At 41.7% G+C, this 10,788-nt stretch overlaps 2 protein-coding genes across 4 annotated transcripts in view; one reads left to right on the forward strand and one right to left on the reverse strand.

Moving 5' to 3' along the window:
- Window positions 1–2,038: 2,038 nt before the first annotated feature.
- LOC106810074 (transmembrane protein 144-like) overlaps window positions 2,039–10,788 on the forward strand; it is a 12,530-nt gene continuing 3,780 nt past the window's right edge. The window contains exons 1-10 of one of the 3 annotated variants that reach the window (XR_001393949.1): window positions 2,039–2,110; window positions 2,797–2,919; window positions 3,291–3,390; window positions 4,992–5,072; window positions 5,237–5,333; window positions 5,646–5,764; window positions 6,081–6,178; window positions 6,685–6,902; window positions 7,189–7,242; window positions 7,456–7,734. Coding sequence is in view for 2 of the 3 variants with exons in the window: in XM_014813339.1 (XP_014668825.1) it covers window positions 2,098–2,110; window positions 2,797–2,919; window positions 3,291–3,390; window positions 4,992–5,072; window positions 5,237–5,333; window positions 5,646–5,764; window positions 6,081–6,178; window positions 6,685–6,902; window positions 7,189–7,242; window positions 7,456–7,536 (984 nt within the window). In the remaining variant the exon portion in view is untranslated. Of the gene's footprint in view, window positions 2,111–2,796; window positions 2,920–3,290; window positions 3,391–3,661; window positions 4,180–4,991; window positions 5,073–5,236; window positions 5,334–5,645; window positions 5,765–6,080; window positions 6,179–6,684; window positions 6,903–7,188; window positions 7,243–7,455; window positions 8,409–10,788 lie in introns of those variants that run through there. The other 2 variants (XM_014813339.1, XM_014813340.1) reach the window with 2 other exon arrangements.
- On the reverse strand, window positions 8,860–10,603 carry LOC106810075 (lateral signaling target protein 2 homolog). Its single transcript, XM_014813341.1, has one exon. It carries the CDS (start codon window positions 10,593–10,595, stop codon window positions 10,071–10,073), a length of 525 nt encoding a protein of 174 aa, XP_014668827.1. The 5' UTR covers window positions 10,596–10,603; the 3' UTR covers window positions 8,860–10,070.

A 10,788-nucleotide genomic window follows, 5' to 3' on the forward strand; every position in this document is an offset into this window, starting at 1 on the left:
TAAATGTACTAACTTACAGGGCAATACTACTCCTATCATGCCTTAAGTCGTTTTTAATTTTACAAGATTTACAATTATTTTACAAAATTAACCAATTGTGTTGTAATAGTATCTATGATTATATCAATATACATAGGTTAGGGTTATAGGTTTAGGGTTCGTCATAGCCTTAGTTATATAGCCGCTTAACATTAACTGGCCCGCTGGCAGACGACCGCTTCGACGCCAGATAACGCGCAAGCGGCAGTTAATGGTAAGCTGCTATAGTACTAGAAGCTAGGTGTCGTCCATTATTAGTAAGTGTAGTTAATACTAGTAACAGAGTTAGTCATTATTACTATTACTATTAGCTCCTGCGGTCACTGGTAGTTACTAGTACTAGTACTCCAGTAGTGGCTGTAACGTTAGTAGTACTACTACTACACTATGTACTCAGTACTCTAGTAGTAGTAGTAGTGCGGTCGGGTACAACCGCATCTTTTGCGCAACGCCATCTTGTACACGGTCTCTAGTGCCGCTAGTGGCTCAGTCTAAACGAACTGATGATCATGCAGTGTGTGCTGTACGTGCGGGCTTGATCTTCCTGCCAGTGGCTGGTAATATGCAAAAACGGCAAAACGGGCTAGAGTCTGAGAGGAGATGCGAGCGCGGGGTCAACAGGTTCATAAGGAGAAGGAAGATGGCTACGATAATAAAAACGCGACGTCACGATTCAGCCTGCCGTGTCCAATTGACTGGTACGGACGTTCATTACGCCAAGTATCTCTCGCTACACTAAAGTTATAGTAACTCGAGCGTTACAAACTCTCCACGGCGGCAGTCTAAGCCTAATTGCCCTTCTTTCTGTGGCAAATTCTCTCGAACATCCCTCCAAGAGAGACTCGTCGCCCCATCTATGGGTAGCGATAGTACGAGAATAAATTCAGGGCGTATAATTAAACAAATTCAAAATCGTTTTTCTACAAAAAGAACTAACGCGCGAACCAAAAACAATTCCAATTACGACCATTGGAGTTATTCTCGCCCTACGTGCATAATCCAAAAGTTTGTCCAAGCGCCACAACTCCTGAATTGACCGATAACACCCCGATCTGATAGAACCCTTAAAGTCATATTGACAGCGCAGCGATTTCGTTCTAAAAGGCGCCACCAGGTGGCGCGACGCGCTTCGCGCGGATATCCGCTGCAGACTGTCTAGCTTTAGGCCTATGTATAACAATACTCCATAGATATACACATCACATGTGTTGTGTGTATCTATGGTATAACGTAGTCATCGTTTAGGTATTTAATTATAACGTTGTCACAATTCTGCATCATTGTAGCCAAATACAAAAAGGCCCAAGGATAGAGAACATGGGTCCCAATAAAACCAATCCAATGGGCCCCCTTGGCTAATACCCTGACCTTAACCCTAACCCTAATCCTAACCCTAATCATAACCCTAACCTATTATATTGATATAATGTTATACAGTGTTGTAGTGGTAAATTATTTTTTGGGTATACTCCCTTATACTGATAGCTCAATTCTCAAAGCAACAAGCCAACGACGAGGCGCTTCGCCGTGGTGGTGATTCAGAAACACAGTGCCCCCCCCCCCCAGTGACCCAACCCTGACAAGATCAAAATTACAAAGAAACAAACACAAACAAATCATCTTTCACAATAAATATCACCTCAAAATTTTAATGTAAGGTTTTGCAAAAGGCATCAAAATTTGAAGTATTGGTGAGTCATATCTTCAGACCAATCCTTGCATAAGCCCAAACTATATGTCTAAATTTACCTAATTAGGTTACCTAATTATAACTCATTGTTCCTACTCTCTATCACTTAGTTTCGTTCTCTTTCTAGTATCTACGCATCGACACCACGGCACACGTATAAACTATAGCTATATCGATCTAATTTGTAGGCTGGTTTTACACGCGGCAGTGACACCTTTTATACCCCTAGACACAACTGACGAATACGGTAAACATACAGTCACGGTTCAGTCGCACAGAGCAAAACCGCTACACTGGCATAGCCTGGGCGCCGCGCGCCTAGTGCACGCCGCCCCCGCCGGCCCTTGGAGGCGGATGCGCAATCATCAATGTCGATAATACGTACGTTTGATTTGTCAAAAGTTAGTCGCTTATATGGATAGCCAACACAAATTAATTCTATGGAACACCACGCGCAGCGTATGAATGTCGACGATTTTCATAATTCGTAGATCTACTAGAGTCTACATTTATTTTATTTTTTGTATTTATAGCCTAATTATTTTTTTTAGGTATACGTGCGTATACCCAAAAATGTCCTATATTTTTTTCAAGTATACGGTGTATACATAAGTATACCCTCCACTACATCACTGATGTTATATATTTATATTGATGTAAATGACATTGGTTTTATTGGGACCCATGTTCTCTATCCTTGAACCATAGTGGCCCGTATTAGTAATAGTAATAGTAGCTCTAGTACTATAGCCCGCGTACAGTTGCCGCAGGCCTGCGGCAACTGTACGCGGGCTCTAGTACTAGAGCTATTCTAATAGTAGTATTCTATATCATCATATGTGCTTGTGAATTTCTGTTACTAAGCATTGCAGTGGCAATGCCAATTCCATTGCCAATGACAAAGGCCAATGCCATTGTCAATTTGTCATGATATATATTATGGTTACATGATGGTATTACTATTACATTTTTATGCATATGTATAGATATGATCGTGGTATAGGTGGTAATTAAGTGCCATTTTTATTACAAAAATTGTACTACAGGTTTGTGCAATGCCCTTTTAGGGTTCTTCTTTCAGTGGATGCTTTGCATATCGATCTACATGGTTGGCAGCATAGTGAATGCAGTCAGGGGATTTCCGACCTTCTATCCACTCGCAATGCTGGGTGGTGCCCTTTGGTCGTTAGGTAAAGCTATGTGATGTATCTAGGCATAAATTATACCAAACAAATTAAATGATAGCATTTTGTATAGTGACAAGGAAATACTCAGTGAATATTTGCTAAAAGGTTTGATAACATTTTAATATTTCAATATGATTGAAGGGCAACATTTGCTGTTCTGCAATATCCGGTCAGTGCGATCACTCTTACATCTGTTATTCATATGTACTACTGCGCAAGACAATCATGATAAGAAGAATAACTATAAGGCATACAAACTTCTACTTGTTTAATAAGCCATACACCAAGATCGTAGTGTGGTCTGAATCTATATATCTGCGCACATATGTTAAATGATTTTATTAGCTATACATGTAATGTGTTATCATTTTCAGGGAGTCTTTGTGTTGTGCCAGTTATCAAGACCATAGGTCTGAGTTTGGGATTGCTAATTTGGGGAACATGCAACCTGATTGTTGGCTGGGCAACAGGCAGGTAAGCACTCTGCAGTAGTAGTCACTACTAGTGTCATTCTCTACAGGCTCTTAGTAAATATATCATCATATGTGATATTTCTCCATTTGGATTGGTAATATATTGGTGCTTAGGTGCCATATCACTGCTAGTGCACTAGCTTGCTATATTTGGTACAAGCCAATTCTCAAACGTTGGATCCATGACAGGAAGAGGAGCGGAGGTGGCGAGCGTGATGAAAAGGAGAAACATTGAGGTTTTATGTGTGCAAGAAACGAGGCGGAAGGGGTGCAGCGCAAGAGAGCTTGGAGTCGGATGCAAGCTATACTACAGCGGATCTAAAGATGGACGAAATGGAGTGGGAATAATTTTGCAGGAGAAGTGGAGGGAGAAGGTGATAGAAGTAGATAGGGTTAGCAACAGATTGATGAAGCTGAAGATGGTGATAGGGCGAGAAGCAATGAATGTAATATCAGCGTATGCTCCACAGACGGGATGCACATAGGATGATAAGGATGCATTCTATGAGCAGTTGGAAGCAGTGCTAATACAAATCCTCGAGACAGAGGGAGAGATCTTAATAGTGGGAGCAGACCTGAATGAGCATGTCGGAGTGGAGGCGGCGGGGTACACAGAAGAACATGGTGGATAAGGGTATGACATAGACATAGACACAGACCAGTCTTAATGTATGGAGCGGAAACCTGGGCCATATGAAGAAAGGAGGAAATGAGGTTGCAGAGAACGGAGATGAGGATGTTGTGTTGGATACTGGGAGTTTCATTGATAGAAAGAAGAACAAATGAGAAGGTACAACAAATAGCTGGAGTAAGAGACGTTAAGGAAGTTGTAATGCAAAGTAGGATGAGATGCAGGGTTCTCCCTACGTTGCGCAAACGGGGCTCGCGCGCCCCGTTTGGGAAAACTCCCCCCTGTTTCAATCGTTGCGCCCCGTTTAAATTACCTCCGCCCCGATTAAATTCCACCACAATAAAAGTTTGCCAGCGCGGGAATCGATCGTCAAGAAGTACAATTCGACCAGGACACCCGGCGCGTGTATTTTTACAGTACCACGCATGCACTGCAGACAATACACAAGTACAAACAGTCAACCTGTCCCACACCCAACACTAACTGTATACCGACTCGGCTATCTTATATATACAAGAACCCCAAATACCGTCTATGGTGTGGTGGCGATTTTACGCATTAATTAGTGGTACGGTAAAAAAACACGCCCCCCTAGTTTCCCCCCCCCTCCCCCCTCCCCCTTCCCCTCCCCTCCCCCTGTTTGAATTTCATCCTGGGGAGAACCCTGAGATGGTATGGGCATGTGGTTAGGAAGAGACATGACGGGCAAACGAAGAGAGCATGGCAGGAGCCGGTGAGAGGAAGAAGGACGAGAGAACAACAGAGAACTGAATGGAGGGATGGAGTGGAGGAGGAGATGAGAAGGTTGGGAGTAACAGAGAACAATACGGCCGATTGAGGAAGGTGGAGAAGAATCATCAACAGAGAGGTCAGCCCCTAGCTGACGTCTCAGCGTAGACCATCCGCAATTGACTATGAAGAAGAAGAAGAAGAAGAAGAAGAATTCTAATTTTCATGCTTGCTTTTTTCAGATTTGGTATGTTTGGAATAAAGAAGGAGATACCAGACAATCTAGCTTTGAACTATACAGGAGTAACCTTTGCACTAGTCGGGCAAGTAATTTGTAATATTGACATCACTCTCATGTTTAAACCCAATGCCACACAAACGTGTTTCTCTTGGTTTCATTGCAGCATTTGATATTTCTGTAAATAAATAGTACCTGGTACCTTTTTAAAATATAATGATGTGGATATATCTCATTGCAATCTTCCAGGGCTATTCTGTTCATTTTCATTAAGAGTGAAGGAGGCGGACCAATGAGAGTGGCCACAAGGCTGGACAGTGCTACTGAGCCACTAATTGTGAACCCGGTACCTATCAATCATATTCTCCATACATCAGGAAAAAATAGAAAATAAAAGAACTGTTGTTTGGGTTTACTGCATGACGTAAAGGGTAATGTACATCCATGTAGAGTGGAAGTTATACAGTGAAAACAAATCTAGAGAATAGCCACCTGTTTATAAAGAAGAGTTTTAGTTTTCTCACGAGTGGTGTTCTACAGTGAAACCAGCTCTATAGAACTGACACCTGTCTATAAGGGACACTTTCGGGGTTTCCCATGAATGACCCTCATCTACAGTTGTGCATGCATGTATATAATTATCTCGTATTGTTGATAGGTTGGGGATCTACCCCATGACCTTGCACGGGACCGGCCTCTTGCCACGACATGTGTCGAGCCAGCCGATCCAGATGAGACATCCATAGACAGATTGCAACCTTCGACAAAACGTGTCGTGTAAGTCATGCTGCGGCTGCTGCTGCGGAAATGGTTCTGGTGAGGCTCTCAAATTAAACGCAATTAAAATGTGCAATTCCAGATCTGCTACTTCTGTCAGTAAGCTATGCTGCATGTCTTCTTTCTTCAAGTTATGTGGGTGGTGCACAATTTGGTTGGTTTATTCTATCTCTCTGTCTCTCTCTCTCTCTTCCTCTCTCTCTCCCGCTCTCCCTTTCATTCTCATTCTCCCCTTCTCTCACTTTCTCCCCATATCACCTCTGTATTTCTTGATATCGATTTTTCTTTTTTATATAAAATGTTGTTGTTTTTTCAGAGGAGTGTCACTATCAGTTATCTCTGGCTTGTTTTACGGAGTCACGTTTGTTCCAGTAATCTACATACAGGACAATTATAAAGACTCCAGCCAAAATGGTGAGTCGTCTCAAAGGAACATTTCATTAAGACATTGTACAATTATTGCAGGGCGGTGAGGGAATTTTGAATTTTGTCAACTGAGAAAACCAATGTTACTGAAGCCCGGAGGTTGAGTGTGTGCTTTCTATTATGTGTACATTGGTTCTAGACACAGTGTGTCTAACACAAGAGATGTTATGTTGTTGTAGGTCTAGACTGCGTATTAGTGACAAACTGGGTGTGTGTGATGTTTTGGTTTTTTAGATCTAGACTAAGTATGACTGACAAGCTGTATGTGAGTGATGCTCTGTTGTTTTAGGTCTAGACTACATATCAATGCCAAACTGTATATGAGTGATGTTCTGTTGTTTTAGCTCTAGACTACATATCAATTACAAGCGAGCTGTGCATGATGGTCTGTTTCCTTTGTTTCCAGTCTGGGTGTTTCGCTGTCTGGGCTAAATAATATATTTTTCAGGTACGGATGTTATGTGCTCACAGGGTTGAATGTTCTGTTGTTTCAGGGCTGGATTACGTGTTTGCTCACATGAACGGCGTGCTACTGACAAGCTGCGTCACATTCATCGCTTACTGTGCAGTGATGCGGAATCGCCCACGCGTCTACCCGCGCGCCATCTTGCCCGGCCTCGTGTCCGGAGCGATGCTCGCATGCGGCGTCACTGGCTGGTTCATAGCCAATCAGGTGCTCACCGAGACCATCAGCTTTCCCATCATCACTACGGTAGGTGGCGCCACCTGCACGCGGTGGGAGCAATGCCGGCACGGGCAATCCGCGTTACTCTGTGCTTAGGTTAGTTTTAAAATTGTATTGAGTTGTTCTATTCTGTCATGGCAGAATCAAAAGTAAGGCGAGGTACACTTTAGTTACTTGCTTCAATATGGTTTTCTCGGATTTCAAGTAGTATAAAATGTCAACTTTTGTTTTTGTGTCCCACACTTTCAGTTCATGAAAATGTGCGTCTTGGCGTGGACCAAGATTGGTTTATTAGTCTTTATCTACTTTCCAGGGGCCGGGAGTCATAGCAGCATTGTGGGGAGTATTCGTCTTCAGAGAAATACAGGTATGTTATTATATATGTGTGGTTTATTAGTTTTGATTATGATTTATGAGTTTTTTCTGTGCTGAAATATTTTCATGGCAGTTAGAATTAAAGCTCCATGAGGCGAATGATAGAGTGCAGATGCTTCTGTTGATCTTGTGCACACGTGCATGCATGCACTCGATACATTTCTTTATGTTTTTTCTAATTCTTATCTTTTTTTGTCTGTTTCAGGGAAAAAGAAACTATTTGATTTTACTTCTAGCAATGTGTTTTATTCTGACTGGTGCTCTTCTGTGTGCCTTCTCTCTGTAGTTTTGTAAACACTTTCTTCATGAATGTGTGCAATATTTCCGGTGCTGTCTGCATTCTCTGTAGGTACGTACAATATCTATACAGCTGTATGGCATTCTACTACTCTAGCTCAGCATCCAAGTCCTGTAGCATGTTATCTTGGTACAGTCTCATAGTTTCCTGCAAAGGACCCGTTGTAAGAACCATCATGAACCGTACGTAGTACAACGTAAAGTTGTAATGTCAAAAGTACAATAATATTGTTTATGTACTTCTGATTACATAAGTGTAGGGTGTCATACCTTTTGCTCATGAAGTGTTGTCTTGTGCAAGTGCATTGTAGATTCATGATAGTTGTAACTATTTGTTAGAACGTTTCTGACAACGGGCTCCTGTTGTACTGTACTATTCATCAATGGTCAATTAAACCAATAATTTTTTGGTCTATTTTATTCTATCCATCAAAAGTGAGATGAGGTAACTTTAGCTATATGGTGTGATACGCCCACATGTATAAAGGGAAGAAAGAGATTTCGAGACAATTAGGTCTAATATTTGAGACGTTTTAGTTTTACATTCAAAGATTTGTGTCGCTTGTATGATATGTGCACATGCCTAAAATATATGCAGTATTGGTGAATGAGGGCAAAGAGGTATATTTTAAACGTGGACGAGATTCTTTTCTTAGGTAGCATAACAACTAACTGGGTTGTTGCATTTTCAAAGTGTAAACACTTGCCCTAACCGTGGATTAGAACATAGTAATATTCAAAATCATATGCTATATATAGATATATATTATTTATTGAATGCAATGGGGAATTCTATACATAGTTTATATTTTCCATAAATAAAATCGCTCAGTTAATACTTTGTAGCATGCCAAAATTTCACCCCTGTTCCAATCTCTTTGTCTTGGTAGAATGGAAGAACACTTATCTGTAGTGAGTACAAAGCATTGCATGTCAGAACAATAAGTAAACAGCTAAATTTCTGAGCAAACAAATTCCCGTCACATGGTCGGCAACTCTCAAGTGAATTCCCACACAACCTCAGGCACCATGTTATGTTGCTTACAGAGGTCCATTGCATAACAGTAAATGTACATCAACAAGGGCAAACATTCCTCTCTTTAGTTATAACAAGCAGTTCTTCATACTCCATCCTCTATATTTTACTTATAGGTTCAACCTTTATAGACTTTCTACCTACTATACTGACGAATTGCACACTTATTAGGTAACAGTAAGTAGATGACAAGTTGTCATTGATCTCCAGACCCATTCGAGATAGATAAGTCAGTACTCATGCAGAGTAAATTTATCACACACGAAATTTCCTGACCGTGTGCTGTTTATGTTTGAGAAAATGTCTATTGCAAAAGTCCAACCTGAGAGCAGTATAGCGAGTATGATCCTCGAGAGAAAACATAAATAGATTTACAGAGTATGAAATCAGGAAAATGCTCAAGCTGCTTACAAAAGCTGCAAACCAAATATAAAAACCACAGGACCATTATTAACAAGTTGTTCAAGATGCCATATTACGATTCGGATATAATATTTACAGATCAGAGATCACCACGTTCTGCTATGCGTGAATGAATTGTGTCTATACATACGCACGTATATATTAACAACAGACGGTGTATTAACATGCAGTTCAAGTTAATCATTCACAATTGTCCTCGAAAACCCGTTCTTTACATCTTACCGTGTTACATACTGCCACAGAGGTGTGACCCCTGTCTAACCTTCATTATTTTTTCACGAGAGCTAATATATCACATATATATGCTAACACCTGTACCACCAGCAGTACAAATTTTCTATCTACACGCATTTCACTTGACATGTTAATCCGATATGAGATATTTAACCACTTTTTGTAAATGAAAATAAGTGTCTACGACAATATCATTACGCCCGTGTGCCTTCCGAAAAATGGCCAGTTTTATTCTTTATGCCTCCAATTCACCTGCCAACTGTCGACTGTACATGTCAATAATAATATATTTGTTATTTACTAATTGAAGAAGATACTATATGAAATACCAATAGTAAAACAGAGAAAACCATGGTTACTTTGATGTACTGTTCAACCTGCTTAATCTAGTAGCATGAGTTATAACTTTCACATGGAATATCAGTGCTATAGCAAATACAATACCGACATTTAGCAGTAAGAAAATACCTTCATCGGTAGAACAGATCGAAGCACAAATGTAATAAGAATGAATATAAATTATTTTGTGTTGCAGAATTGAAGCACCACTGATTCCATCTATATGCGTTTTTACACTAGCATGTAGGCTACTGGACGTTTTACACACACCCACTGAGTTAAAAAGCACAATTCGCAGTTATAGATCGTGCGCGAAACTTTGCATTTAACAAGCTGGTCACCATTTATTGATAACGAAGACATTTACTTCCAATATGTGAATACAGATGTCAACAGGTCTCAGCATTTGTCCACGATTCCTTTCGATCGGACTTTGCATTGAATCCAGCCTGTTATTTTCTCACTCACTGTTACCCGAGCAGTGGCGCCACCTACAACGTGCTCTGCGCCTGCTTGTAGCAGTTCCGGCAGACGGGCACGGCGCGGTTGGAGAAGTGGCCCAGCAGGTGGAGCCGCTTGTCGATGCAGCGACTGCAGTATATGCGTCCGCACCGCCAGCAGTGGTACTTGCGCGTGAAATGCTCAAAATGCGCTGCACAGGGGCATGTGCGTGCTTTGCGCAGACTCCGCCACTCCACCGACACGGATTCCAACTCGGCGAGAATCGCTTCCGCGTTCCCGCTGCCCTCTGCGCACCCGCCACACGACTCGACCGTGCTCAGCGACACCTGGAGGCAACCGACATCGACGCCGGACTCGCACTCGCTGACGGTGGCGCCCTCGCGCGTCGCTCCTGGCAGGAGGGGCGTGAGGATACACGTGGGGGTGGTGGCGACGTCAGTGGAGACGGTGTCATCAGAGAGACCAGACACGGATGAGATGGCGCTGTCTGTCATGCATGACCTTGGTAAGGTCGTCGCCGTCTGCTCAGTGTTCTTTCCCACCAGCACCTTCATAGACGATATTCTCTAGAGCAAACGTATACATGTACATACACGTGTGATAAAATAGACGTACGTACTATGTCTTTTAGGTTAGACTCTGGCAAAGTGAAATTGAAAAACTTGAGAGCACGCATTTATCCATTTATAATAGAAAAGAACATTTCTGTATTTATATTTTATTTATAAGTCTTTATTTGTGCTCATG

The sequence above is a fragment of the Priapulus caudatus genome, unplaced genomic scaffold (assembly GCF_000485595.1).
Source record: "Priapulus caudatus unplaced genomic scaffold, Priapulus_caudatus-5.0.1 Scaffold408, whole genome shotgun sequence".
Lineage (NCBI taxonomy): Eukaryota > Metazoa > Priapulida > Priapulimorpha > Priapulimorphida > Priapulidae > Priapulus > Priapulus caudatus.